At 40.0% G+C, this 26,406-nt stretch overlaps 1 protein-coding gene across 1 annotated transcript in view; it reads right to left on the reverse strand.

The window, feature by feature from the left end:
* The window catches only part of ACSS3 (acyl-CoA synthetase short chain family member 3), a 71,900-nt gene extending 46,800 nt beyond the window's left edge, over positions 1 to 25,100 (reverse strand). The window contains exons 1-7 of the mRNA XM_033058454.1: positions 24,793 to 25,100; positions 17,581 to 17,725; positions 10,185 to 10,373; positions 5,195 to 5,329; positions 4,760 to 4,900; positions 2,327 to 2,407; positions 2,148 to 2,243 (exon numbers count right to left, since the gene is read on the reverse strand). Of these exons, the coding sequence (XP_032914345.1) occupies positions 2,148 to 2,243; positions 2,327 to 2,407; positions 4,760 to 4,900; positions 5,195 to 5,329; positions 10,185 to 10,373; positions 17,581 to 17,725; positions 24,793 to 25,100 (1,095 nt within the window). The remainder of the gene's footprint in view (positions 1 to 2,147; positions 2,244 to 2,326; positions 2,408 to 4,759; positions 4,901 to 5,194; positions 5,330 to 10,184; positions 10,374 to 17,580; positions 17,726 to 24,792) is intronic.
* Between the last annotated feature and the right edge of the window lie 1,306 nt (positions 25,101 to 26,406).

Consider the following 26,406-nt stretch of genomic DNA (forward strand, 5'->3'; position numbering starts at 1 on the left):
AAGTTTGATATATCCAAGAACTCTGTAAAGAAGGGTACGTAATTTCAAACCTGTTTCTCTTACATATCCTGCAAATCTGCTGCAACTACAGGACTCCAGAGAAACTTGTGAGACACTCCAGGCACACAGATGAACTGCCACAGCTCTGTGGGACAGTAGCTCATTCTATGACCTAGGCCACTCAAAGTACTTAATGCCTGGTTCTTCACAAGTGTGGGTATCCTATTCCTTACCCTAGTTTCAATTCCAAGTCCTAAACACTGGAACTACAATGCTGCCTTTTTCCTCACATCACAGGACCACAAGTAGTAACTAGACTTTCTCTTTATACTGCCCTGTTGCTAAAAACTTGAAACCCTATTAGCAAGAGCACCCCTATTAGCAAGAGCAAGAGTGGTTGTGAGACTTCAGGTAGCTTATTTGTTGCTGATGTTTGTCATGTTTTGAAGATAAACAACACAGGACAGGTTATTTAAAACAAACAAACCAAAACAAAAAATACACTTGCTTTTGTAGTCAAAATAATTTATCATGATTTTCTCACTCCTGACAATGGTGTAACAGCAGGTGAAAACTAAAAGCATAGTTTCCATAGTAAATGTTAAAATGATAAGTTGTCACCTAAGTAATTTAAAAATAAAAAAAACCCCACTTGAAGTAGTGAGGGTATGAAGTCAGTACAGTTTACATTCAATAGTGGTTGTCCACAAGCAAAAAGAATGTGATTTTCTTCCCCCATGGCTAAACAGCACACTGATACTCCCTACCCAAAATACATAACTAGGTAACTTTTTAGGAGATTTGATGAAAAATTACTGAATATTTACTATTGATACAGTCTGCTGAAGAAGAAGAAAAATGATGCACTATTCTCTTCGTAAATATTAATTTTATTACTTTGTGCACAAGACCTTCCTTTTCTTCCCATTATTAACCCTCAGAAAGACGACACTGATCTCATTAAAACTGTCTGAAGCCTTGATTAGTGACATCTTGGAGAAGAAAAATGGGAAATGTACTATTTCTGATTAATAATGATCTCACCAAGAGCAAAAATCACAAAGCAGATACGTAGGCCAACCTGATATTAACTCTAATTTTCCTTTACGTTCACTGATAAAAAAGTAGGATTTTTACTCCCTTTGTTTTACAACAGTTCAAACTCAGAGGTACCTTTACGACGACAATAATCACATTGATGCTAATGCACTAACTTCTGACAATTCATGCAACAATTTTAATGCAGCCTAACACGTCATCAGTGTTGAAAAACAGTCACTATAAAACTTTTTATTATCTGAAAGCACTTGGCAATTTTCTTACACTGCTTTCCTCTTCTGCTTAACTATTGTGGTGGTGTTGAATGTTAATCCCCTTAGCATGAAGAATCTAATTAACATCCATTAGGCACTTAAACATTAATTAGACTACAGTAATTTAATAAGTTAATACAATATTTGAGTCTATAAAAGTGCATTTCTGCTTCTGGGTGAAATTTTTGCTCTTTCTTATTCAGTAAAATCATCAATAAATTCTGAAAAAATAACAATGTAAGGCAGAATGATTACTTTTTTGAGCAGCAAAGTAAGGATGTTGCAGGCCACTCTAACTGGACTAGTCTCCTCTGCACTCTGATAGGTTTCATCCCCTGAAGGAAAGGACTAAGCCCTAATGTCATCTGAGTCTTGGGCTAAGCTTCCTTGAATGGTAGAGAGGAAAGAAGAGACAAGTCTCCTAAGCAGAAGTTCTGGTTCCAAGCATACAGCTCTCAATTGCATCTAAGATCCAGTAAGTATTTTTCATCACAAGATATACAAAACACAACACCCTCTCCTTATTCCAAAATAAAGGTAGTCTAATCAATAACACAGGTACACTCCACCATCTGCTCTTTCTAGTTCTGTCATTTCAGAGTTTCTTACGCTACTATTACCCTTCACAAAAAAAGTAGACAAGCTTGAAGGACAGTGAAGTAAGTTTTCCTTAAAAATCACAGCAATAGATGGGGGAGTATAAACACTGAAGATACACACACAATTTAAGTATCTGTGGCATGAAGAATAGACAGGCATAAATAGGATCATCTGGATCATCAGTTGGAGGAGATGCTGTCATTTCCAAGGGGGGTTTTTTAGACTGGATCATACCTCATACAAAACTGTAGTATTACCATGAAGGAGAGGTCCATAGCAAATGTAGGAATGACCAACAACCCAGCCTAAATCAGAAGCTGCCCACCATACCTAAAATGAGATATAAACAAAATTATAGTTAGGAGTTACAAGAGGCATTCATGAACGTTTACACAACATTTAAATAGAATTACCTCACCGGGTTTGAGGCCATATACAGCTGACATGGTCCAGTTAAGCATAACTGCATAGCCTCCAGTTGGTCTCACAACACCCTAAATGAGAAAATTTGAGTATTTAAGTACTTAAGATTAAGATTTGAAGAATACAATCATATTGCTGTCTTCAATTAAATGTTAAGGTTTTAGCAGCAATGGAATTAAAGTTGTCCAACTCCAATACTTCTCACTTAAAAATTATCTATTCCAACAAGAACGTACTAACTTCCACTAAAGAAGTAATATTGGAAAACAGAAACCAAACATACAATAAAACAAACATTCAGAAGATAACTAACAAAGCTAAAATTATCTCATAAAAGTTGGATATAAAAATACTCAGTCAATATATGCTAACAAAAAATAAGAGAATAATTTCACTATTATAAGCTGCACCATTTTGACTAAAATTTTGGTCCAAACCCGGAAGTGCGGCTTATAATCAGGTGCAGCTTGTAATTGTGAAATTACTGTAATTACCTCACTGAAACTGTACCATTTAAATGCTAGGCATAATTTAAACTCATTGCCTACTCTATCTGTATCATCTTTGCACCTGCAAAGTAGATGATTCCCGAAAAAAGTGGGGTGAATTACTCCCTGAAATGTCCCTTTCTGCCCTGACTCTTTCTAAAGATGACAGAAAATTGGCTTAAACCAATGCATACTCTTTAAAGTTTACTATCTAGCCTGAAGCGAACATATGAATGCTAAATGAATAGCACCCCAGTCTTCAGCTAAAAGAGGGATTTGAAAACTAGAATGAGAGATTATCAACAGCATCATGTGCCTTGGTAAACCAACAACCAGCACTGAAACATCACGAACAGCAAACTTTTGGACATATTTTGCAATATTAGTATGGTCAATATATATTTCATCACCTTCTAGCAAGAAGAAAGAATTAAGTAAGCTACGTTCTGGTGTCCTGATCTAAAATTCAGATGAAATCCACTGGGTCAAACAAATATTCACTGCATGGACATTACAATGCAGTTGTCTGTCTGTGCTATATTCTCTTGATGTACTTAATAGAATGAAATAGGCACTTTCAGGCCTCATCCAAGAAATGAGGGACTGCAGACATACATTAACTCATTAAAATGGAGATTGCTAAGGCAGAGAATGGTTGACAGGCCCTTCACTGATTTCAGACAGCAGCTTGTCTTTGTTCAACTCAGTTTCTAACTTAGCCTCTGCTCTGAAATCAATAAAAGTTTTTTAGGAAGGTCATAACCAAGTAGTTTTACCTCCATGACCATTTAAATTAAGTTACTTAGACAAATAAAAAAGTTACCTTATTCACTGAGAGTTACTTATTGTAGCTTACTGCTAGCTGAAAATCTCTCTCTTGTAAGGGTGATTGATTCAAGGTGTCTATATTTTTCCATGCACAAACAACACAGTGAAATAAACTTCTGAGAACGATTACCTCTGAGATACTCTATTGACACACAGTCAGGGATAGTACCTGTTTTAACAAAGGATCTTATCTTGGGTTTTTTGACAATATAACTGTATGATTTAGGATACACAAGTTGCTTTAAAGATAAAAGTAGAAGACATTTTTCTCAGCAAAACTGCTGTTTGTTTTCCCTTACATCCTAAGAGATTCTGAACTTTATAGGCAACACCATTAAATAATTTTTTAGCAGTAGAATTTTTCTCTCCAGGGTGTATGAGACTGTCTGAATCAGTGGTGGTAAGACTATCACCATATCATATTTAGTTTGTCTTCCACATTGTAAAAGAACATTTTAAGTACCAAGCAAACACTCAAGAGAGTTCACTTTCAAAATACAATTCTTTAAAAATACATAGTTAAAACTAATTTACATTCAAAAGCAAACATTTCCAAAGAATAACCTTTGTTAATTTTCACTTAATCTAAATCTCTATTTTTAGGTTATTATGCACTCAGAATTGTGCAGTAACACAAGCATTCAGAACATGCTTTATTTCATTTAATCTGTAATGCCATTATCTGCAAGAAAATTAGCTAATATATAAATAATGAACAAGCTGAGTCAGCAATAAATGCTATCACACAAGTGATATATTAACTGGTCTTGTCATTAAGTGACTACACTATGCTATGTAAAACGTTAAAATACAGAAGATAATAAAAGATATTCTGCTGTCCTCAAAAGTCCATTTTGTACAAATATTTGAAGAAAATGCATCTTATCTTTATATTAGTATTATTTAAATTTTAAAAATGTGATTTATTCCTAGACGCTGCCTTTAATAGGGAAATGTGAATAAGTGAGATTAAACCCTTTGTAGAATGCTTATCATTTATAGCACTGTGCTCTGGCAAACATTTTCAACCTTTTCAATTAAATATTTTTTCAAGGGGAACTGCAAATAGCTGGTCACAGGCACTTAAGACTACTGATGATCCCTTACCTTGGGCAAACCTGTTGTTCCAGATGTATAGAGAATATAAAGTGGATGGTCTGAGGGAATGGAGACACATTTTGAATACTGTGCTTTTGCAAGTTCTTCTTCCCAGTCAAGATCACGACCTTTGGTAAGAGGAACATGGCCCTGCCCATTGAAAAATAAGAAATTTGTCAAAAGAAAACCACATGGAATAAACAGAATTCATTCAAGAAACATGTAATATTCAATTTTTTTATACATTATTAAAATATTCAATTTTCTGTAATCTTTCTACTGCATTAGTTCTATTTGGTATTTAAATCTTATAAATATAATGTTCAGCTTTAAATAACAAACTACAACAGATACAGTAAAATATTTCTTGCAAAAAAAGTAAAGGCACATGCACTACACAAACACGTGAAAGTTAACACAAAGGCACTTCAACTGTACACCCACCAAATTACGTCGCTGGTAAACGAGAACTTTATCAGGTTTGCTCTGTACCCTTGCTAGTGCTGCTTCTAGGAGAGATATGTATTCCACTTTCCTTTTCGGTTCTACTCCAAAACTTGCTGTTACAATAAGTTTCGGCTAAAAAAAATAAAAGGAGATAGCTAATATGCATATTTGCAATGGATTTTAGATATGTAACCTAATAACATTTTCCATTAAATTCAATGCATACAATTTATCTTTACATAATTAGACACAGGGGTTTAGATCAGTTTTCTAGAGTACATCAAGCTTGCGTAATCTCACTGTTCATGCATCTGCTTTTTGTTTGAAAGAACATTAATACCTTCTGACACGTCACAATTTTCAAACACATTTGAGTAAGAAATCAACAGTATTAACTTCTTATTAGTTGCACAAATATTAATGAACACAGAGAGAAACCTCTGACCATCTTAGCTCCTCCACTAAGGAGGAGTGGTGCAGTAATGTCAACAGTTAGCTGTACTGTTTTGCCTTCTACATAATGCTTCCAAGTTCATATTTCAATACTAGTTGAAGAACTTTGCTGGCTTTTTCACAGCCTGCAATAAAAGTCACAGGACAGAATACAGAAGAAAGAAGGAAAAAAAGGCAAACAAGAGACAGCAGGAAGCTAGAAATACAGGAAGAGAATAAGCTAAAGTCATAAGGCACATGAGGGAAGTAAGGCTAGAGTTTTTCAAGAGATGGTTGAACAACTGAGGGTGCAAAATCCCTAAAAATCAGATTTGTATAGTTCTGGGTTTTTTTAGACTAATATCAAATTCCATATGTGGATTTCACATTTTTGTCAATACATTAATCACAGCTTTTATGTAAGACTTCCTAAGTGAAGAAATCTGCATACATGGTATTTTGACTTAGGTCTGAAGACCAGTATTTTAATTTTTTGGTTTTTTGGGGAGAAAAAGTAGCACCAAAGCAATTATGTGTTATAGCGTATTTCACTTCTAAAAGAATGAGTCTTCAATCTCCATTGTTTTGAAGTTTTAGAAGTTTCTTTATCATATGGCGCTCAGTTTGATCAAGCTAGTTTACAATTGTATGCATTAGCATAAATCTCATCAAGTAGGCATAAACCACAATGTCACAGCTAAGGCTAAATTAAATTCAGCAGAGAAAGCACAGACTAAACAGTTTTCTTGTGCCATCATAAAATGTTTCCTGTCCAAATCTGCCATTCAGAAGAGGTCCCTAATTGGTGTGTAATTAATATAAAGATTTTGGATAAGCTTTAAATTTTCAGCATTCATTGATTTCCCTTTTTGGAATGGACTGATGTAATAGAAGATGACACAATACAATGCAGTTAAGCTGAAAACTCATTGGAAGACCACCCTGAAGTTAGACTGCAATAAATGTAAGATACACAGCTCCATTCAAATATTAAGGTGGAAGACTCTTGTTATCATTAACTTTATAGTAATTTGTAAATTAAATCACCTGTGCTCATCAACTGCTTTGTATGTAATAAGGACATCTAAAAATAACCAAAACTAAATAACCAATACTAAAATAACCAAGGTGATGTACTACCAAAGTGAAGAAGCATCATGGGTCACTCTGGGCAAATCAAAGGCCACTACTGGTTTTAACTGCTCTTTTCTTCTGCCTAATGACATTATTTGCCCTGCACCTCTGCTCTCATATTGCTTTCATACATCCATTTCCCACCTCTTCTGTGGCTCCATGTAGTCCTATATGCTAAGATCAGATAGAAATATAATAAGTATGAAGAAAAACCAGGGAGAGTTCAAGGGTCTGCTGGAGAAGAAATGACAGAGATAGTGAGTGTAGTGGCAAAACCAGTACAGTAAGCTATCGAAAAAAACAATACTACAAAGAGAAATGAGATAAAGCGAGGCCCAATAGTAAAGGTGTTGGTATAAGAACAACACTTTTATTCTGTTACAAAGACGCCTCCTACAAATTCTTCTATACTCTCTAATACTCCTCAAGTGATGCAGCTAAAAATCCTGAAGGGATGGCATCCAGAGGGGCATGGACAAGCTCATGGAGTAGGCCCATGACAACTTAATGAGCTTCAGCAGGGTCAAGTGCAAGGTCCCACACCTGTGCCAGGCCAAAATCAATGCCCCCAAAAACCTGTGCCCCCAAAAATCAATGCTCTCTGGGGAATAAAGGGATTTAGAGCAGCCCTGCCAAGAAGGACTTGGGGACACTGCTGGATGAAAAGCTGGACATGAGCAATGCCTGCTATAATAGGACAAAGAGGTAATGCTATTAAACTACAAGAGGTTATAGTTAAACTAGATATAAGGATGAAATTTTTCGTAATGAGGGTGGTGAAATACTGGCACAGGTTGCTCAGAGAGATGATACATGCTCTCCCCCAGGAACATTCAAAGTCAGGTTTGACAAGGCTCTGAGTAACCTGATCTAACCGATGATGTCCTGCTAATTGCAGGGAAGTTGGACTAGACAACCTTTAAAGGTCCCTTCCAACTGTTCCATGACTGTATGAACCTACCTATTGCTTTGATATTTACAAATTACATATTCCCAGACCCAAGTAAAAGGAAAGATGCCAAAAAATCCTGTTCTTGTGCTCTATATCACTTCATCGCAATTCACTGCAGAATGCCTGTAACTGCCAACACCTGACACAAGTAGAAATTACCAGCTGCAGGACTTTGCAGCATTCCCAGACCTATTTAAAATTCAAGATGAATTAAGGTAAGATGGCCAAGTGTACCTTTTCATAGTCACTAGAAAGTGCTTGTTATTTCTTTCACTCAGACTTTCCAACAGAGTATGAAGTTTCATCTTTCTTCCACAAGATCTTACAGCCAGCACAGCACATCTTTTAACATTTTCTAATTAATTTTAGCAACATCAGGTACTGCAGCATCTAAACTAATTCACATAAAAGCCTAATAAAAAGCTTAGTTTATTGTGCAACTGCCTTATTTATTCAGCATTTTACTGTCTATCACAGGTACTTACAGGTAGCGTCAGGAGTGTGCAATTCACCTATCATGAAAGCTTTACCATGCTGAAAATTGGGGCATGTTTTGAAATTTATATTAAGGATGTAGCTCTCCTTATTCACATTTTCATTATACATCAGACTGGCCAAAAAATCATCCATAACACTGCCTTTTAAAGAAATCAAAAGGCAATGTAAATTAGGACTTAGTCCCTGGTTTGCAGCTAATAATTATATAGCTAACCCTTCAAAAGAGTTGCTATGTGACCTTGGCTAGAAGACTTAAACAACTTCTTTTTTCATTTTAATGAATGAAGTAAGGCTTATGATTATTATGCTCTCTCCCCTTTCTCCTGGGGAATAACCACTGGGATTAATTAGTTAATAATTGCAAAATACTCTAAAAGTAAACATGATAGATTATTTATATTGTAGCCACCTCCATTTTTAAAGCCTATAATTTTTTCTTCTACATTATTTTTACCTAATTATAGCTTATTAAAAAATGGGGAAGTGGGAAGCAAGACAAGGAAAACTAGAGAGCTGTTGTTAGCCTTTTTCCATCATTCCAACAAACCATTTTGGCCATTTTATTAACCTCCAGGACAGGAGGGGAAATGCATTCAACCCTCTAGTTACACACATTTATAAAACTGAAACTTCAGTCATCTGAAAAGCACTTCTGCACACAGAAATCTAAATGAAATCCAAATGAAATCTAAATGAAAGTTCCACAAATCCTGGAGACTTGAACCCTACACAAAATCCTGTTTTGGTTTATATTTCTAAGCAACATGATTCAATGATAAGACAGCACCCACAGAGAGTCTGAATGCTTCAGGTGACTGATCAAGGTGACAAAGACTTTATCTTGTTCACTAGTGAAAACAAGAATAAGCCATTCCACTGGCTGGTTGGAAACTAATGCGTACACAAGCTACTAATATGCCTATATAAAGTACTAAGAATAGTCAAGTACTATTTTCATTTCAGTAACATAGACTTCATAATGCTTTATGAACTAGCTCAACTTATGTCGAACAAAAAAGCTTTTAAAGCTTTAATTATGTAATCTGCACAGTCACTTATTTAGGGTAACTGTTTCCATAGCTGTCCTGCTTTGTGTAGAAATTAAATGAAGCAGAATTATAACTTGTTCTAGTTCCAGCCAGGACAGGGTTAATTTTTGTAACAGCCAGGAGGGGCATGGCCAGGACCCAGAGGTCCTTCTATACCACCTCAAGCCACACACAAGTGGGAAAGGGGGATGGGTCCTTTCTGGAGGGTGTGGTGGGTTAGCGCAAGCTCGGCATGGTGCAACTCATTCACCTCACTTGTACACTCTGCTATGAATATTATTGCTGTTACTGTTCATTTATTTCATTGCTATTTCTAGCACATTGCTCTTACCTCAACCTGATCTTTACCTTTTAGGCCTCCAAGTCTCCTCTCCATCCCACCACAGGGAGGAGGAGGGAGAGCGGGGAGCAAGTAAGCAACATAAGGCTTGGAGTGTTTCAATGAGAATAATAAATTGGGGAATACCATTTCTAAATCACAACATAGCTGAAAAAATGTACTAACTATATGTCTACACATCAGATAAGCCAATGAAATCACTTAGGGTTGGCAGAATCTTCCTCTTGATGAAAATGATGAACCAAAAGCCAGTATTAAGGAGATGCTTTATAGAAAAAGATTGACAAACATGAGAAGAAAGCACACTCCATATAGAGCATAAAGAGTGTGTTAAACTCCTGGTTTTGTAGAAGGGACCAAAATTGCTCACTTGGTGTCTGCTATACAAGTATCAACCTCAGCACAGACATAGTACTTTGTTCATATTGCAACAATAGCTATAAATTAATTGAGATTGTGTGCCACATAAAGAGAAATGTTATCCTATCTGGGAAAAAAATCCAAACAACAGGTTTTTGAAATCTACTGATAGGAATAACTAATGCAATGATGTTTTAATGCTCCAAACAGGTTATTTATTACCTTTGCATGATCAATGCGAACCGAAAGCTCTTTAGACGCAAATCCACCAAAAATCAGGCTATGGATGGCTCCTATTCTTGCACAAGCCAGCATACAGTACACTGTCTGTGGAATCATGGGCATGTAGATGACCACACGATCTCCTTTCTTCACACCATGTTTGATCATGACATCAGCTAACTTGGAGACCTGTACTGACAAAACATTCATATTTGAAGTTTCTCCAGATCTGCTGTTGCCCGATAAAAAAAACAACTTTCATACAGTCAACAGATGCACAACATCAAAGAGACAAGCCAGTATGATAAAGAAAGTTGATGTAATGTAATCAAGGTTCAATAAATTTAAGACAATTTTATTTTTGCAAAAAACCCACTAATATATTTTTCTTTTGTAAATAAAAATGGAAGGAGACTAATTATTGCAGTTAGTACATTAAAAAAAAATCAATAGCAATGTCCAGCAAATTTTTAAATGACAGTCTACCAGTCATTCTTTTATTCATGTAACAGTTTATATTTCTCAATTTTAGCTCTTAAGACTGAATGTAAACAGGTCATTTCATAATATAAGTTGTCCTACTTTGAAACACAAATCAATATGTAGCAGTATTTTCTTTACTGCCGTATTATAAACTTCTCATCATCTGAGACAAGAGACCTTAAACCCTGAACCAAAGGAAATAGCTAGATTTAAAATCAATTTTTGCTCTCATTGTCAGATTTTCATTTTTGCTATGCAGAAACTTGAGAGACTCTGTACAGCAGCAAAGGACTGGAACTCAAGAAATACAACAGACTGATCAGCAGCAATGCCTCAGTAACACCATGAGAAAATATTTATTACTTTGACAGTACACAACATTCAATCACAAAAGTAGTACTGAATACTTCATTAGTATTTACCACATATTAAGTTGGATTATGGTAAGCATGGGAGCCTGTGACAAGCACTGTGAAGCTGTCCCAACCTGCTTGTTGTGGAATGGCAATGTGGCATCTTCCAAAAGAAATGCTTTCATTTATAGTATTTAAAAATTGGAGCTTTCTCTTTTTAAAGAGTAACTACATTCAGTCCTAGAACTCTCATAAAATACTGAAAATATATATCAACTGCTTTGTATGCAGTAAGGACATGTAAAAATAACCAATACTAAATCAGCTACAGTGATGTACCTACCCAAGTGAAGAAGGATCATGGATCACTCTGTACAAATCAAAGGCCCACTGGTATTAACTGCTCTTTTCTACCGTTTTACCTCTCTGCCTAATGACATTCTGGTGCCTCTGCTCCCATATTGCTATTACATAGCCATTTCCCACCTCACTGTTTTTCTCTTCAGTGGAAATACAGGTTCAGACTTCAAGTACAGTAATTTCACGATTACAAGCCACACCGATTATAAACCGCATTTCTGGTGTGTTGGCAACTTTGATGTCTTTGTCAACACACAAGCCGCACTCAATTATTAGCCGCACTTTCACAAAGTCGTCATTTAGTAACAGAATCGCGGGATCACCGGGGCTTACTGGCAGGTGCTGACCTTGGAAACATTATTTCCAAGTGAAAAAAGACACAGACAATAGCTGCGGCAGCATACCCTGCAAGTTTTATTTACAAGCCGAAAAAGACACGAACAATAATGTGGTCATTTTGCGAGTATTCCCAGTGGATCTGCGTTGCCTTTAAACAGCCGCTCAGCCACGCGTGCGAGCAGCCGAGCTCCGAGCGGAGCCGCATCTCTGTGCCGAGCCACATCTCCGCGCCGGCACAGCCAGCCGCTCCTCCACGCGAGCACGGCCAGCTGCTCCTCTGCGCGAGCCCAGCGCCGCCCCTCCTCCGCGCGAGCACAGCTGCACCCCCTCCACGCGAGCCCACCCCCCACCGCTCATCCGTGCGAGCACGGCCAGCTGCGCAGCCGCACAAGACTGAAAATACTTTAAAAAGTACAGAGAAATATCACACACTTTTATCAAACTGCCGAGGTAACTCGCCGAGGTAACTCACCCCGATAACACCTCCTGCCTCTCAGTAACGCCGTCATCCACAGGCAGGCAATAAGCTGTTCTCTGATTGGTTCATCGTCGGAACAACGGGAAACCGTTGGATTCAATGGATTTCAAACCATTTTTGCTCAGGACAGGACCAGCATGGTACCAGGTAAGGGCAGATATCACATTTTTGTTAATATATTAGCCGCCCCAGTTTACTAGCCGCACTTTTGGGTTTCCACCAAAACTTTGGTCAAAATGGTGCAGCTTGTAATCGTGAAATTACTGTAACCTGAGATAGTAACATCCAGAAGCTCCAGGAGCATCTGCTCTGTCTTTGCACTAAATTCACAGCTCATTCACAATGAAATAGCACATTTCTACATTCTCCCCAAGGATTTAAGAAAATAGAAACACAGAAGCCCCAAGCAGGCACTCTTGCATCAAAAGATACTGCGTAAGTTCCATTTTCCGTAAGCATTGCATAAATCTGTGCTATTATTTTCAACCACAAGGAACATGTTTGTAAGGCAAAGTCATCACCACACCAAGCTAAAAACTCACACACACTAAGGTATTGATATGATTTGTATGCAAAAGATCTCTTATCTGAAATATTACTGATTTTCAAGAAAAAGTATCTTTAATGCTAGACTTATTAATATCTATCAAGATCATATAAAACTGATATACACTATCAAAACTCAACAAAAGCCAAAGACTAGACATGTACAAAGACAGCGTTTATTGCCATAGCACCTGCATTTACAGTCACTTCTAAGTATAATTAGTGAAAGTAATTGTAAATAAAGATATCAACTCCATTTACAAAGGTAAATTACTTTTCTATACTTCCTAGTGTGAAAACATTAAAATCTGCAAACACAGAGCTAACACCACCTCCTCTCAAAGAAACAAGAAAACTGATCATTATCTTCTCTGCTTTTGACTCTCAAGCAGACTGTTGACAAAAAGGCCAGAGGCAATGAAAATAACATTTAATGAGTATTTTTATAGTCACTTTAAGTTTGGATAGTAGGCAAAAAATAGTTAAACACAATGGACAAGTATTATTATTATTATTCATTATCATTATTTCATAAATCATTAGTAATAATTATGACAAAGGCAATGTTTGCCTGCTAAAGGAAAAACACACTGTGCAATGATCATAATTAGTAATTTTGTAATAGAAGACTCCCAGTGCCTGTAAAAAGCTATGTAACTGGTTCCTGGGTGTAGGAGGGAGACAGTGAAGAGATTTACATATATTTAAATAATTTTTATTGAAATCTATCATAGCTAAATTGTATTTAAAGCAGAACATGCGTACAGCATACTGCAGACAGGAACTACATGTCACATGTTCAAAACAGTAATCGCTTGTCTGCTCTTAATTTCCCCACCCTAAAGACCGTAAGGTCACTGAAGAGAACAATCTAATACAATACACAGGTATCTTTCATTTTCCTTGTGACCCATCCTTCTGATAGACAGAGAACATTTGGGCTACACAATAAAACACTGTCTCTATCTGCAACTATTTGGAAGACAGGGGAACATTGTAAAGCAGGTTTACACTGCCCTTCAGATTGATGTGGTAGCCCTGAAACATCCAAGCAATCACTCTTTCTAAAACAAAAAGGCAGGGCAAAAAAGCGACTACTGACAATTCATGAAACTGTTAAAAGCCATGTTACAATGTATTGTCATTTATGATTTACATTAATACAGTGTAGTGCACTTTATCATTCAAAAACTAACATGCTAATTCTCCACTTTTCTTCAAGTTTAAGACTGCTCATGCACTTTAATATATTTGACATTTCACAAATAAAATCACTTGAGACTAAGTGATACAATAAGAAACTCAAGTAGGCTTTCAGCTTGGACCAGAGCATACATTGCACTTCTATCAAATGCATGGACCCAGTGGGCATGTTTTTACTTTTAACCAGCAACTAAATACTACAGCTGTATTAGCAGCTAAGGTCTCTAAGTCATTCAGTTCTGAGGTAAACTCTAGCAGTTACCAAAAGCAGTTTTGGTCCATGCCAAAAGAATTCATCTTAAAGGATACAAAACCACAAATCAACTCAAAATGCTCAAAAGAGGAGTTCCAAACTATTCTTGGTTGAACAGTGACTGGGACACACAAGCAAAGAATCCTTCAACGCAAGCTAAACTCTCCTAGACGTACAAAATCCATGAAAAAAATACAACAGACTACATCCCTCCCATTTTCAGCAGATCTCTTTGTTACTTTCGTTTTCAGGAGTCCAGCAGCTAGCAGATAAACCAAATTAAACTTACTGTACAACAGGGGATCAGAAAGCTTCAACAGACAAGTTATGAATATCAAATATTGCCTTTCACATTTATTTGCTTTTGATTAAGAACAAACTGCAGAGAATTCAGAAATAGTATTTAGATAGGACTCAGCCTCCAGCAAGATTATAATGAACTTCTAAGTGAGTACTGCAACATTTCCCAGAAAACTTAAACCAGTTCTGGCACTTGGTTTGGCAATGCTCTGTCACAAGACATGCAGATGAAAGGATGTGTATGCCAACTAGCAAAATTTCCTCACTTGGCACAAATTGACCATGTCTTAAGACAATTAATACACTGAAAGAGACATAAACTTAATAAATTTAATACAATATCAAGCTTAAAAAGCAGGAAAAAAAGGCTACTTTTCAAGTTCGTTTCAGAGGAAATTTCTACCAAGCAAGTTCACTTAAGATAATTTACATTAAAATGTTGTATTTCTGCATTAAAATAAACCAAGTGTTATATGCAACATATATATAGACTGATTTCATATATACGCATATATTTGCGTATCTATTATGTATATATTGTAATTATCAAAGGCAAATGACACAAAAATTGTATATATAAAATTGCAATTGTACTTATTATATACTAGTATAAATAAAATTAGATAAGGAGCTGGATCCTTTCAAAGTCTTCTGACTCATTAAAACACCAAAGCTAGCTATTCCAGCTCCAGCATATCGTATGTCACGTTGCTTTTTGGATTTGGTAAATAAATAGAAAACTGGTAAGGAGTACAGTAGTTTCACGAATACAAGCCGCACGGATTATAAGCCGCACCCCCGGTGCCTCGACAATGTTGCTGTCTTTGTCAATAGATAAGCCGCACCCCGAATATTAGCCGCACTTTCGTTCGTCGCGAGAATCCGTGCGCAGCTTTCACAAATTGGCCAATTAGTAAGAGGATCGCGGCATAGCGGGCTTTACTGGCTCGGGGCGGGGCCAGGCAGGCTCGGCCCGCTCATGGTTGCCGACGGGGCCGGGTGGCCTAGCTCAGCGCCACGGCTCGGCGGGGCTGGCCGGGTGGTGCTGCCGCCGCCGCCGGGCTCGCTGGCCCCCCTCTCCCGTCAGCACCGCCCCGCTGCCGCGTTCGCTCGCCCGGCTGGCAGGGCTGCCGCCGCCGGGCTCGCCGTCCGCCCCGCTGCCGCTTTCGCTCGCCCCGCGCCGCGCCTCGCGAGCGCCGCACCCGCCCCGCGCCGCGCCCGCCCCGCGGCGCTTTCGCGGCTCGCGGTTCGCGGTTCGCGGCGGCGCTTTCGCGGCTCGCGGCTCGCGGTTCGCGGCTCGCGGTTCGCGGCTCGCGGTTCGCGGCGGCGCTTTCGCGGCTCGCGGTTCGCGCCTCGCGGTTCGCGGCGGCGCTTTCGCGGCTCGCGGCTCGCGGCTCGCGGTTCGCGGCTCGCGGCTCGCGGCTCGCGGCTCGCGGCTCGCGGCTCGCGGCGGCGCTTTCGCGGCTCGCGGCTCGCGGTTCGCGGCTCGCGGCGGCGCTTTCGCGGCTCGCGGCGGCGCTTTCGCGAGCGCCGCTTTCGCTCGCCCCGCCGGCAGGGCTGCCGCCGCCGCCACCAGGCTCGCCGGCCGCCCCCTCCCGTCTGCACCGCCGCCGCGTTTCCTCGCCCTGGCCGGCACTGCAGGCCCCCGCACCGCCGGGCTCCCCCACGCTGCTGGCCCCGATTATGCTGGGCTTCCCCCGCTGCCAGGCAGCCCCACCCGCCGGCCTTCCTGCTTCTGCCATGCTCCCCTGCGCTGCTAGCCCCAGTTCTCCCGGGCTCCCCCACCCTGCTGGCTCAGGCTCTGCCGCCCGCCCCCCACACTGCTGGCCCCGCCTCTGCCAGGCTTTCCCACCTCTGCCGGGGCCGGCCGGGCTCCAGCTTGGCTTGGGGCTGCCGCGGGCTCTCACTTCCGTGTTGGCAGCTTTTAGAATTTTGTTAATAGATTAGCCGCCCCGGAATATTAGCCGCACTTCCGGGTTTCCACCAAAATTTTGGTCAAATTGGTGCGGCTTGTATTCGTGAAATTACTGTACATGTTTTCTATATTTTCCTTAAAAGGTTCAATGCATAACAGGTTTATCACTCTTTGTAGCTGTATTAATTCTCCTTTCTTGCAACAGAGGAATAAACCCCTCACAAACTGAATTACTGTATTCTGAACTTCATTTCACATTTTAAACCACAGATTCACATTACTCCAGACACTACATGCACATCCTTAAGTACCATGAGTCTGTTGCATACAAGGCAATCCATCTTGCACATTGAAACACAATAAGGAAGAATACGAGCTCAACTCCAACATTTCTTTGCACTCAGCGCTAAGTTCAACTGTTACATGTAACTAGAAGAAAAAAGGCAGCTGAACAAGAGTAGCAGCATGAGGGCAAACCTCCAGCAACAGCCCTGAGAGCCAAGAACTTTCAATGGGACAGGCTGCAAACACTGCAAACACCCACGGTGGCTAAGAGCCCATGGAGAAGCACGGAGTTAACTGAACAGGCTGATGCAGAACTCGATATTCACAATCTTATCAGAAGTAAGCTACTTCAGCCAAAAGGGAAGTGGAAACCCACAAACTTTCCAGACAGAAGGGCCACCCAGCCCTCTTATGACAGCTTACATAGGGCAGGTGACACAGCTTCCTTTGGAGTTCCCCCAGTTAAATTTCATTTAGGCTTACACTCAATTATGTGCAGCAATAGCCAAGGCACACATTTCATTTCTATGGAACTGTACTTTCACTCATCACAGCAACTGTCAAGAGACTTAACTAATGCTATGTCCAAGATAATTAAGATCTGTTAGGGGAAAAGAATATGAAATCAAATACAGACAAGTTAAAAATTTAACCAACCAGGAAAAAAACTATTAAACTGTAGAAGAAAAACAGGAAATAGAGAAATTTCAAAACCTATAGGATGCAGCATAATTTGGCAGAGGTAGTAAAGCTTATAAATCTGTACTGAGCACAGCAAAAGGGGTAAACTAGTGACATAGATAATGTCTACCTCTCTGGTATCTACCTACCGCGCGATATTTATTGTCCTTTCTCATTAACAAGGTTATTCTGAAACATACCTGTTCCAGAAGTTCCTTATATGTTATTTTCTCTTTGGTATTTGTCACAGGACTGTCATAAATAATGGCAATTTGGTCTCCTCGTCCATTCTCAACATGACGATCTACAGCATTGTAGCAGATATTCAGCTCTCCACCTACAAACCTAAAAGAGAAGTTTGAAGTATGTATCATCTAGCCTTCCAAACTAAGACAACTTTTTTTTGTTATTTGGCATTTTGTGTTTTTAAGGAATGACAGCATTCAATTAAAACATAGCTTTTAAAACATTATAGTTACTTCAGGAAGTTCTTTTGTTCTTTTTTATTCTGTAACCTCATGATTGACCCAACAAGCTAAGTAAGACCACTGGTGAAAACAGAAAAGTTAAAGTACTGTACCTTAACTGACTAAACTAAGAATCTGCTAAACATGGTCTTGGTTTAACTTACTTTGCATTAATCAACCTGATTTTTATATGCATGGTATCACAGAATAAGCATAAATTCACATAAAATAAACTGACATTGTGAAAATTTGACATTTGACATTATGCTATTATCCGACTTTGTATTGGCACACACGCTTACCCTTTTCAAGGAGAACAGGTTCAGGACTCAGAATAGTTTTATTCATCTCTTGGCAATAACAGTTAAACACATAAGCAACTGTAGCTCAATTAAAGGGATCCCAAGTTATAAAATCAAAGGATTATAGTGCATTGGCCAACACTGTTTTATATCAGTGACTCAAAATTTTCTGTGAAGTGATATGAGTCATAGCTTCTTCAATAGCTAGGCACATAAGAAAACTCTTATCTTCCAGTTAAAGAAAAAACATATCATAAACTTAGATTTCACTTTTATAGTCGTTTTACCAGGAAAAGAAAATTCAAGTGCAGTATAATCCTCAAAGTACAAAAGCACAAAAGGTACCAGATACAAAGAGAATTCTATTTACTGGAAGATGACACAATACCTAAAAGTTAAAGTTCACACTAAATCATGTCCTTTTGTTTTTCTATCTGAATGTGTATCTCTGTCCAGCAAAAATAGCAATACACAAAAAAATACACAGTTGAAAGATTCCAAAAGGTTCTATGGGGACAACTGTACAGTGGTAACATATTATTGTAATGCAACTAGAAATAACAGATGGCCTAAAGTAACCCACTACTAGTGTAAAAAAAGTATTTTCTTCTTCACTTTTCCCATTTAGTAAAGGACTGCTCTAAATCAGGATATTTTATTTATTGCTCTTATATCTATACACACAGATGCTTTGAGATAGTCTTTATTGTCCAAAAATGATAATCATGAAATTAAAACCACTTAGGATGTTTAGGATGCAGTTTTCTTACTGCAACTCCTTTACAATGCCATTAATAAGGAGAAAGTGGGGGACCATGAAAGTCACAAACCATTCTGTACAAAAGTCTACAAAGTCCTTCCCCTAAAAGGAAAACCATATGAACAATATAGGATCCAGAATTATTTCACATAATAGAGAGTAACTCTGTATTACTATCATAAAAGCTGTGTAAGATTCACGTTTTTATATCAAATCACTGTAGGATGATATTAACAAGGGACCACAGTGCCTGGTCTATGCATATCCACTTAAAAATAGTAAAAACATGAGCAGGCACAAGAGCTTTGGTTCTTCTAAAGATACACAGCAACATCAACATGAATTTTTAGCAATCACTTACAAACAAGTGTGTGAAAGACTAATCAAAAACCAAGACTATCTGGAAGGTGTGATGAGAGCTTTGTTTCCCTGTTGCAAACGGAAAAGGTTCTGATAGGATCAGAAAAGCAGAGATCCACTTTTTTACATGAAATGAGAGTAGAAGTTGAATAAAAATGTTGGACAATATAAGATAATATGAGATATTATTACGTAAATTGATCCTCTCAGTTTTAAAAGTGTAAGCAACATTTGAATAGCAATCTGGGCAACATTTCCAAATTTCAAACGGGATTATATATTGCACTTAAGTCTTAGTAGCAGAGGAAAAACATATGTTGCAAAATTACCCTCTGCTTGCACATGTTCGAGAAAACTGTTTCCACATTCCTAAACAAATAGCTGTTTTAACCCTCTTAACTGGCATTCCACAAGATTCCAAAATAATCTGTTAAAGTGTTTCACTAACTTCAGCAGTAAAAACATTTTTTCTCTCTAACATCTAAAGACTATGTTTCCCATGTGGCAACTGAAGACAGTTTAGACCTGTTCAAAGCCAACTCAAGGAAGTTTTTCCTTCAACTTCTTTGTCAAATTCTACGTGGTTTAAAATCTAGGTCTCCATTTTGGCTTTTATATCAATGTCAATTCCTTAATCTTTTTCTTAAGCAACCATGCTTCGTAGTTCTTATAATTTTCCATGTAAAAACAGATGGTTTGTACTGTATCAGCCAGTGCTGCACTTTAGAACAGTACCTGAGATTACTGCTTCAAAAAAAATCAAGTCAGGGGATGGTGACACTGATCACTTATTTTCTGGAAATCATTTCACATTCCACTGACATAATACTGCACTTCCAATGGCAGAGAGTGAAGAAAAGACACTGGGGTATATTGCAAGTTTCTTTCATGCTCTCACAGTATTTAGAGGAAGAATTACCTATGCCTACATTTTAAATACAGTAACAGCCTCCTTCCACTTCTTCAATTGAAGTAGATTACACTCGAAAATATATGAAAAACGTCTGTTTCTCTAAGTCTCAGGTTTTGCAATCAAAAGCAAAGATACTGAAAAAAATTGTATTTTCAATTGATCTAATAAAATGCCTCCTAAAGAAGAAACAAATTCTAACTCAAGAAACACATACATTAACTTCTTAGTACTATTTTTCAGGTCCCCATAAAGAGCTTCCAAGCTCAGCCTCTGACCCAGAACTCCATCTTTACCCTGGTATGCCAGCAAGCTATGTTTTTGCTTGGAAGCCTGTCCTCTTTCTCATCTGAGCCTGTTTTCTCTTCAGCCTGTCCTCTAAAAGACCCTCCTCTATGCTCTCTCTCTCTTAAATTCAAAGAACTTGCCCATCTGTCACCCTGCTGAGCAGACTGACTGCTGGTAACCATTTGGGACTTCAGAGGCATTGAAGTACAACACTACCATATACAGCCTGTTATCATTTAAAGTGAACTTAAAAAAAGAAATAAAACTACATGTTGCACATTAAGACATTTGTTTATACAAATTTGAATTGCTAAAGTTTTATTATCCACAGAACAACAGGTACCTGGCATACAAACAATTACAGCCTGATGCTGAGTCTCCAAACTTGCATCTTTGTATAATGCCAGAGAATCACAGACTGGCTTGAGATTGGAAGGAACCTCTAGAAGGCACCTGCTCAGAGAGGTCTGTGGCATCCTACTCTTCAGGGAAAGGCAGAGCCTAAGATTCATAAATTCTCATGGTCAAAAATAATGACAAAAAATCAGAGAGTCTGTAAAAACTTACGAAGTTTTATTAGTAAATTCCACACAATTTGTATGGAAATTTGTATTAGTCCCTGATACTCTAGTACAATCACATGGCAGTGGGTTTTGGATAAAGGTAGGGTGCAAGATAAAAGAGAGATGAAATAAAGAGGGGGAGAAGAAAGAAAGAAAGAAAGAAAGAAAGAAAGAAAGAAAGAAAGAAAGAAAGAAAGAAAGAAAGAAAGAAAGAAAGAAAGAAAGAAAGAAAGAAAGAAAGAAAGAAAGAAAGAAAGAAAGAAAGAAAGAAAGAAAGAAAGAAAGAAAGAAAGAAAGAAAGAAAGAAAGAAAGAAAGAAAGAAAGAAAGAAAGAAAGAAAGAAAGAAAGAAAGAAAGAAAGAAAGAAAGAAAGAAAGAAAGAAAGAAAGAAAGAAAAAGAGATCACCAGTCCTGGCTTCAGTGTTGATCCAGCTGATGGGCTATCCAGAGACCTGAGACACACAGGTACCTGAGTTTTGTGGGGATACCATGCTATAGATAAGTTTCTTGCAAAGTTTTCTATGCAAATTATTTATCATGCATGATCCATTCTTCTAGACCTTTCCGAAAATGGGTCAGAGGGCTTCGGCAGTCTCCACCCCCACAGACCACGCCCATTTCTCAACCTTCCTCCTGCCCTGTACCATTGATGCCTTAAGTTTTAGTTTTCATATTTTCCAGATTCTGTACTGCATTAGTATATAACTCTAAACCTCATATCAAGTGTCAGCAAGTTCTCTTCACAGTTTAGTTGGACAGAGCAATCCTTTTCCAGCCTGAGAACCAAGGACACCGTTGCAGCTTCAGGCCCAAAACGTATAAACAGTGAATTGAGGAGAGCAATCTGGGAAGATGGGATTCATAACATGAAGCTGTAATTTGACAATTAATCCCAATATGTAAATGGACCAAAACTTAAAAAGTGTGAAAACTTGCGACTTGGGGATCCATCTTGGGTGGAGCTCTTGTATGGCTGGGCTCTTGTACTGCCCAAGGTGTACTCTTTAAGGCCTTTTAATAAATACCTACTTTATTCCTTTAACACCATCTAACCTGTGTTCTAAGTATCCTCTTAAGGCAACCCCATGTTGTGCATAACTCCAGGACCTAGAACAAGGTCCCAGAAAAGTGCTGCCCTACCTCTGCCCTTCTCCAGCCACAGCCTATTCCTTCTCAGTGTTATTATTACCAACAATCCTTGGGTGGCTCCACAGCTATCTGCCTATGGGTGTTTGAGACATACACATCACCGCCCTTATGTGCTAGGCTTCTAGAAGTAGACTAGTCAGTAGACTAGGACCGTGTCTAGATGGCATTTTAGTATCTCCCAGTGTGGATAATACAATTCCTCTCAAACCGTCCGCTCCAGGCCCCCGGAATTTGCTTTATTAGATGAGGTATCCTAGATACCAAGGTTGAACGAATTCTTTAGGAATTTGTACTCTCTCCTACCACTTTGGAAGACAATTGGCTAGAAATTAGCTTGTATAATTGGTTAGTTTACCTTTAGAACTTTTGACTTAGATTGGATGCTGTTCTCTGTATAACTTTCTATTGGTTATAACTTCAATCCTCCTTGAATCTATAAATATGACTGTCTCCCCTTTGTCTAGGGGACTTCTGCTAGACCATCTTTCACATGAAATAAAGAATCTTATGGAAAACATCTCGCAAGGCCCCAAGTTTTTCTCTGCTGGCTGCATGGACTGCTGAGAGTTCACTGACCAATATCAGTACTCTCCTGCTCTGGTAAAAGACCGACCAGAGACAAAAGCAGTTCACATCCCAGGATGGTGACTCCACAACCAGCTCTGTGCCAGTGCTCGACCACCTTCACATTGAAAAAGTGTTTCCTGGTGCTTAAGGAGAACATGACTGCTTCAGTTTGTGCTCATTGCTTCTGGTCCTGTCACTGGACATCACTGAAAAGAGTCTAGTTTTGTCCTCTGTACAACCTCCCTTTAGGTATCTGCCCACACTAACATGTGTCCTGGTTTGAAAAGACAGGTGTGCTAGGGAAGTGTGAGGCCTTCCCTTGAAATAGAGCTAATAAACCCCTCCCTCTAATCAGTATAATTTTGAAATTAAGGAGGTTCACAGTCAAAGATATGGGGATAGGAATAACAGTTCTTTACTAACAGATCTAACAACACAAACAAAACAACAATACCTGTGAAATTAACAACAAACAGAGCAGTAACCCCAGTCCTGCTCGGCCGCAGGCACCCTTCCCTGTGCTGCAGTCACCAGTGCTGGGCAGGGGCAGATCCCAAGCAGCTGCGGAGTGCGGGATTTGATGGTAGCAGTGTCCTAGGTGGCAAAGGGATGGAGGAGAGACTTTTTGCTCACAGTGTCAGTCCCGGTGCTCAGCAGGATGCTTGGAGATAGCAGGTTGAAGGGAGAAAGCAGCAGTGTGGGGTCCAACAGCAGAAAAGGTGGCTACCGGCGTTGGAATGGTGGGGGTAGCAGAAGCAGTCATTCTCTCATGCTCTCTGTGAGCAAACAGGCCAAGCAAGTGCCTCTCCTCTCCTTTTCAAGCTTCTGATCTCATGGTTTTTCCCCTCCTTTTCCCCCTTTTTCCCTCCTTTTCTTCCCCCTTACTCTGCCACTAGCCATCCGTGCTAGAGCCTAGCCATCAGGCTTCTTACCACGTCAATGAGGAAAATTCCACAGAGAAGAAAGGGAAAAAACCAACCCCCAACAACATGGGAACTTCAGTTTCTGCATCCACCGAGGAGGAAACATGCAAGTTAAAAAGTGAGGCTAGAAAAGACATTGGAAGACAAGTCTGACTTCAGACTGAAATGTTTATTTTTCCCTCTCATAAGGTGAAATACTTCCACTTGAGAAGTAATGTTTTACAAACACCTAAGTCTGTTATTTTAAACAAGCAACTTTATCCTGCTCAGCAAATCAAACCACACGTGTTTGACAGAATCTGATCGCAAAACTATCTTCATTTGCATGTATAATATTCTCATTCCTTAGTCCTTCAAAAGTAACCATTGTACTGATTTCATTATACAGTTTGGGAATGCCACAGTCAATGAGCTTTACTGGTGTTTAATCACAGGATTACAGAATCTATTAGGTTGGAAAATACTTTAAGATAATCAAGTCCAACCATTAAACACAGCACTGCCAAGTCCACCACTACACCTTGTCAGTAAGTGCCACATCTACACGTTTTTTAAATACCTCCAGGTTTGGCAGTAGTTCCTTCAGTTTTTCCTGACATGCAGTATTCCTAATATCTTTGGACAGTATCCGAGATTAAGCAATCCCAAAAGTCAGTTTTCATACACCCCTGTTTCCCTATGCCTGCTTTCCGGGCATATGAAGCCGGGTTTCCCACGCTCACGGCAGCCTGTTGGTAATTCAGAACCAAAAGGTGTTGGATGGGGACCATCAGGCGCACCCATCCACATCATTCAGTCGCACGTGGACTCACACACGCTCATGTCACACCTGCCAGAGTGCACGCTAACACGCCCTCACCCCAACACGCTCATCCATGTTGTTTTTCATCATTAATTTTAACCAAGTGTAATCATCTTGTGTAACTCCTTCAAGCCCCGCAGTCGTCTCCTCCAACAGCGACGGCATACCGACAATCCCAGAAAGATGCTGGGATAGTTCTGTGGTGAGACCCCCAACCAGCAGACGCGCAGCCCCTGGGCTGGCAGTCCTCTCTCCTCGCTGGAGCCGAGCCGAGCCGAGCTGCCCCTGCCTCCGCTCCGACCGGGGCACTCGGACACTCACCAGGAGGCGCTCCCCAGGCTGCCCCTCTCCAAGGTCCGGACCCAGGGCTTGTACCACTGGATCTGCTCGGCGACTTCTCCCCAGACCTTCTCGGGCTCCGCCAGGCAGGACCGAAAAACTTCCTCGTAGTTGCCCAGCGCCCGGGAGGAGGCGGCGCGGCCGGGCGGCGAGCGGGGGACAGCGGCGGCCCGGGCCGGGAGCGGGACGCCGGCACAGGGCGGGCCCGGCCGCCGCCAGGCACCACCGCCCCGGCCCGCCACCGCACCTCTAAGTTTTGGCAGAGCCGCCAGCTTGCCGAGGAAACCCATCTTCCACGGCCTTCAAGGGAGAGGGGCCGCACTGGCTTGTCTAGGGTTCCAAAACGCCCTCGGACGGTACGGGACGGAACGGCAGCGGCTCCCGGGGGTCGGCGGGGCACAGCGGAATTGCCCCGCCCGCGGCCTGGCCCTGCCCCCGGGTGCCACCGCCCCTCCGAGCTCCCCGGAACCACTGGAGCAGAGCGGTGAGGGTCGCTCCAGCTGTGGCGGCAGCCGCGCTGAGCGAGCCGGGGAACGGGACCGGGCCGGGGAACGGGGCCATGACGGGGTGTCCGGAGCCGTCTGCGCTTGGCAGCGACCGAAGGCGGCGGAGAGACTGGAGAAGGACACGGACACTTCGAAGTGTTTGTGACTGCGTGACATGTAGCCAGAGTACTCCTCAAATATGTATTTTGAACTACATTCTTGCTTTGAGGAACTTCCCAGTGATAAAGGGAGGCATACTGTTCGTGCCAGAATAAAAAAAAAAATAGCTCATTCTTCTTTTCAGAAAGCCTGTATCATCTGTAATAGATCTTCTGTTTTGCTCATTTTGGCATATATTTTGAAATCCTTCTTAAGTTTCAGTGGCTGTGATTCAGAGTATTATAATGCGCAAGTCAGCTAAGATATACACCAGCTTCAAATGTCATTGTATCGCTTATAAAATTATTTTAGTGCTTTAATAGGCCTATCCATTGCAGGTTTCTCAGCATATTCTTCCCATAATCACATTATAAAATTCCATACAGTAAAGAGAAACTCTAGAATGTGTTTTATATTCATTACTAATTTAGGAACCTGTTTCCTGACTGTTGTTGAATTAGTGAAATAAGAACATAACAATTTATCACATTACAGGTAAAGGAATAAGAAATGAGAAGAAATAGACTGAAAATTGACTTAAAAGAACAATTCTGATTTAAAATTATCACAGAATCACGGGGGTTTTTGTTGGTTTTTTTTGTTTGTTTGGTTTTGGTTTTTTGGTTTTTTGTTGGTTTTTTTTTTTTGGTGTGCCTGCTCAGAAATCCTCACACACAGCCTCAGACTGATATTCACAATCCTACTATGCCTATGAGTCCAGCACAGTGACTGTCTACCAGAGATGTGCAACTGGTGGACTGAACAAGAGGTATCAGTTGCCCAGCCCAATTGGTGAATCCCACTTCCCCAGTTCAAATTCCTAGAGGTATATTATCCACTCCCAAGGAGTAACCCTTCATACTATTTGCCTTAGAAACTATCTTCTTTGGATCACCAACACTATAATCAATGCCCATCTAGTTAGGAACAGCCCTATAGCTATTGCATGCAG

This window comes from Catharus ustulatus, chromosome 4 (assembly GCF_009819885.2).
Source record: "Catharus ustulatus isolate bCatUst1 chromosome 4, bCatUst1.pri.v2, whole genome shotgun sequence".
Classification (NCBI taxonomy): Eukaryota; Metazoa; Chordata; class Aves; order Passeriformes; family Turdidae; genus Catharus; species Catharus ustulatus.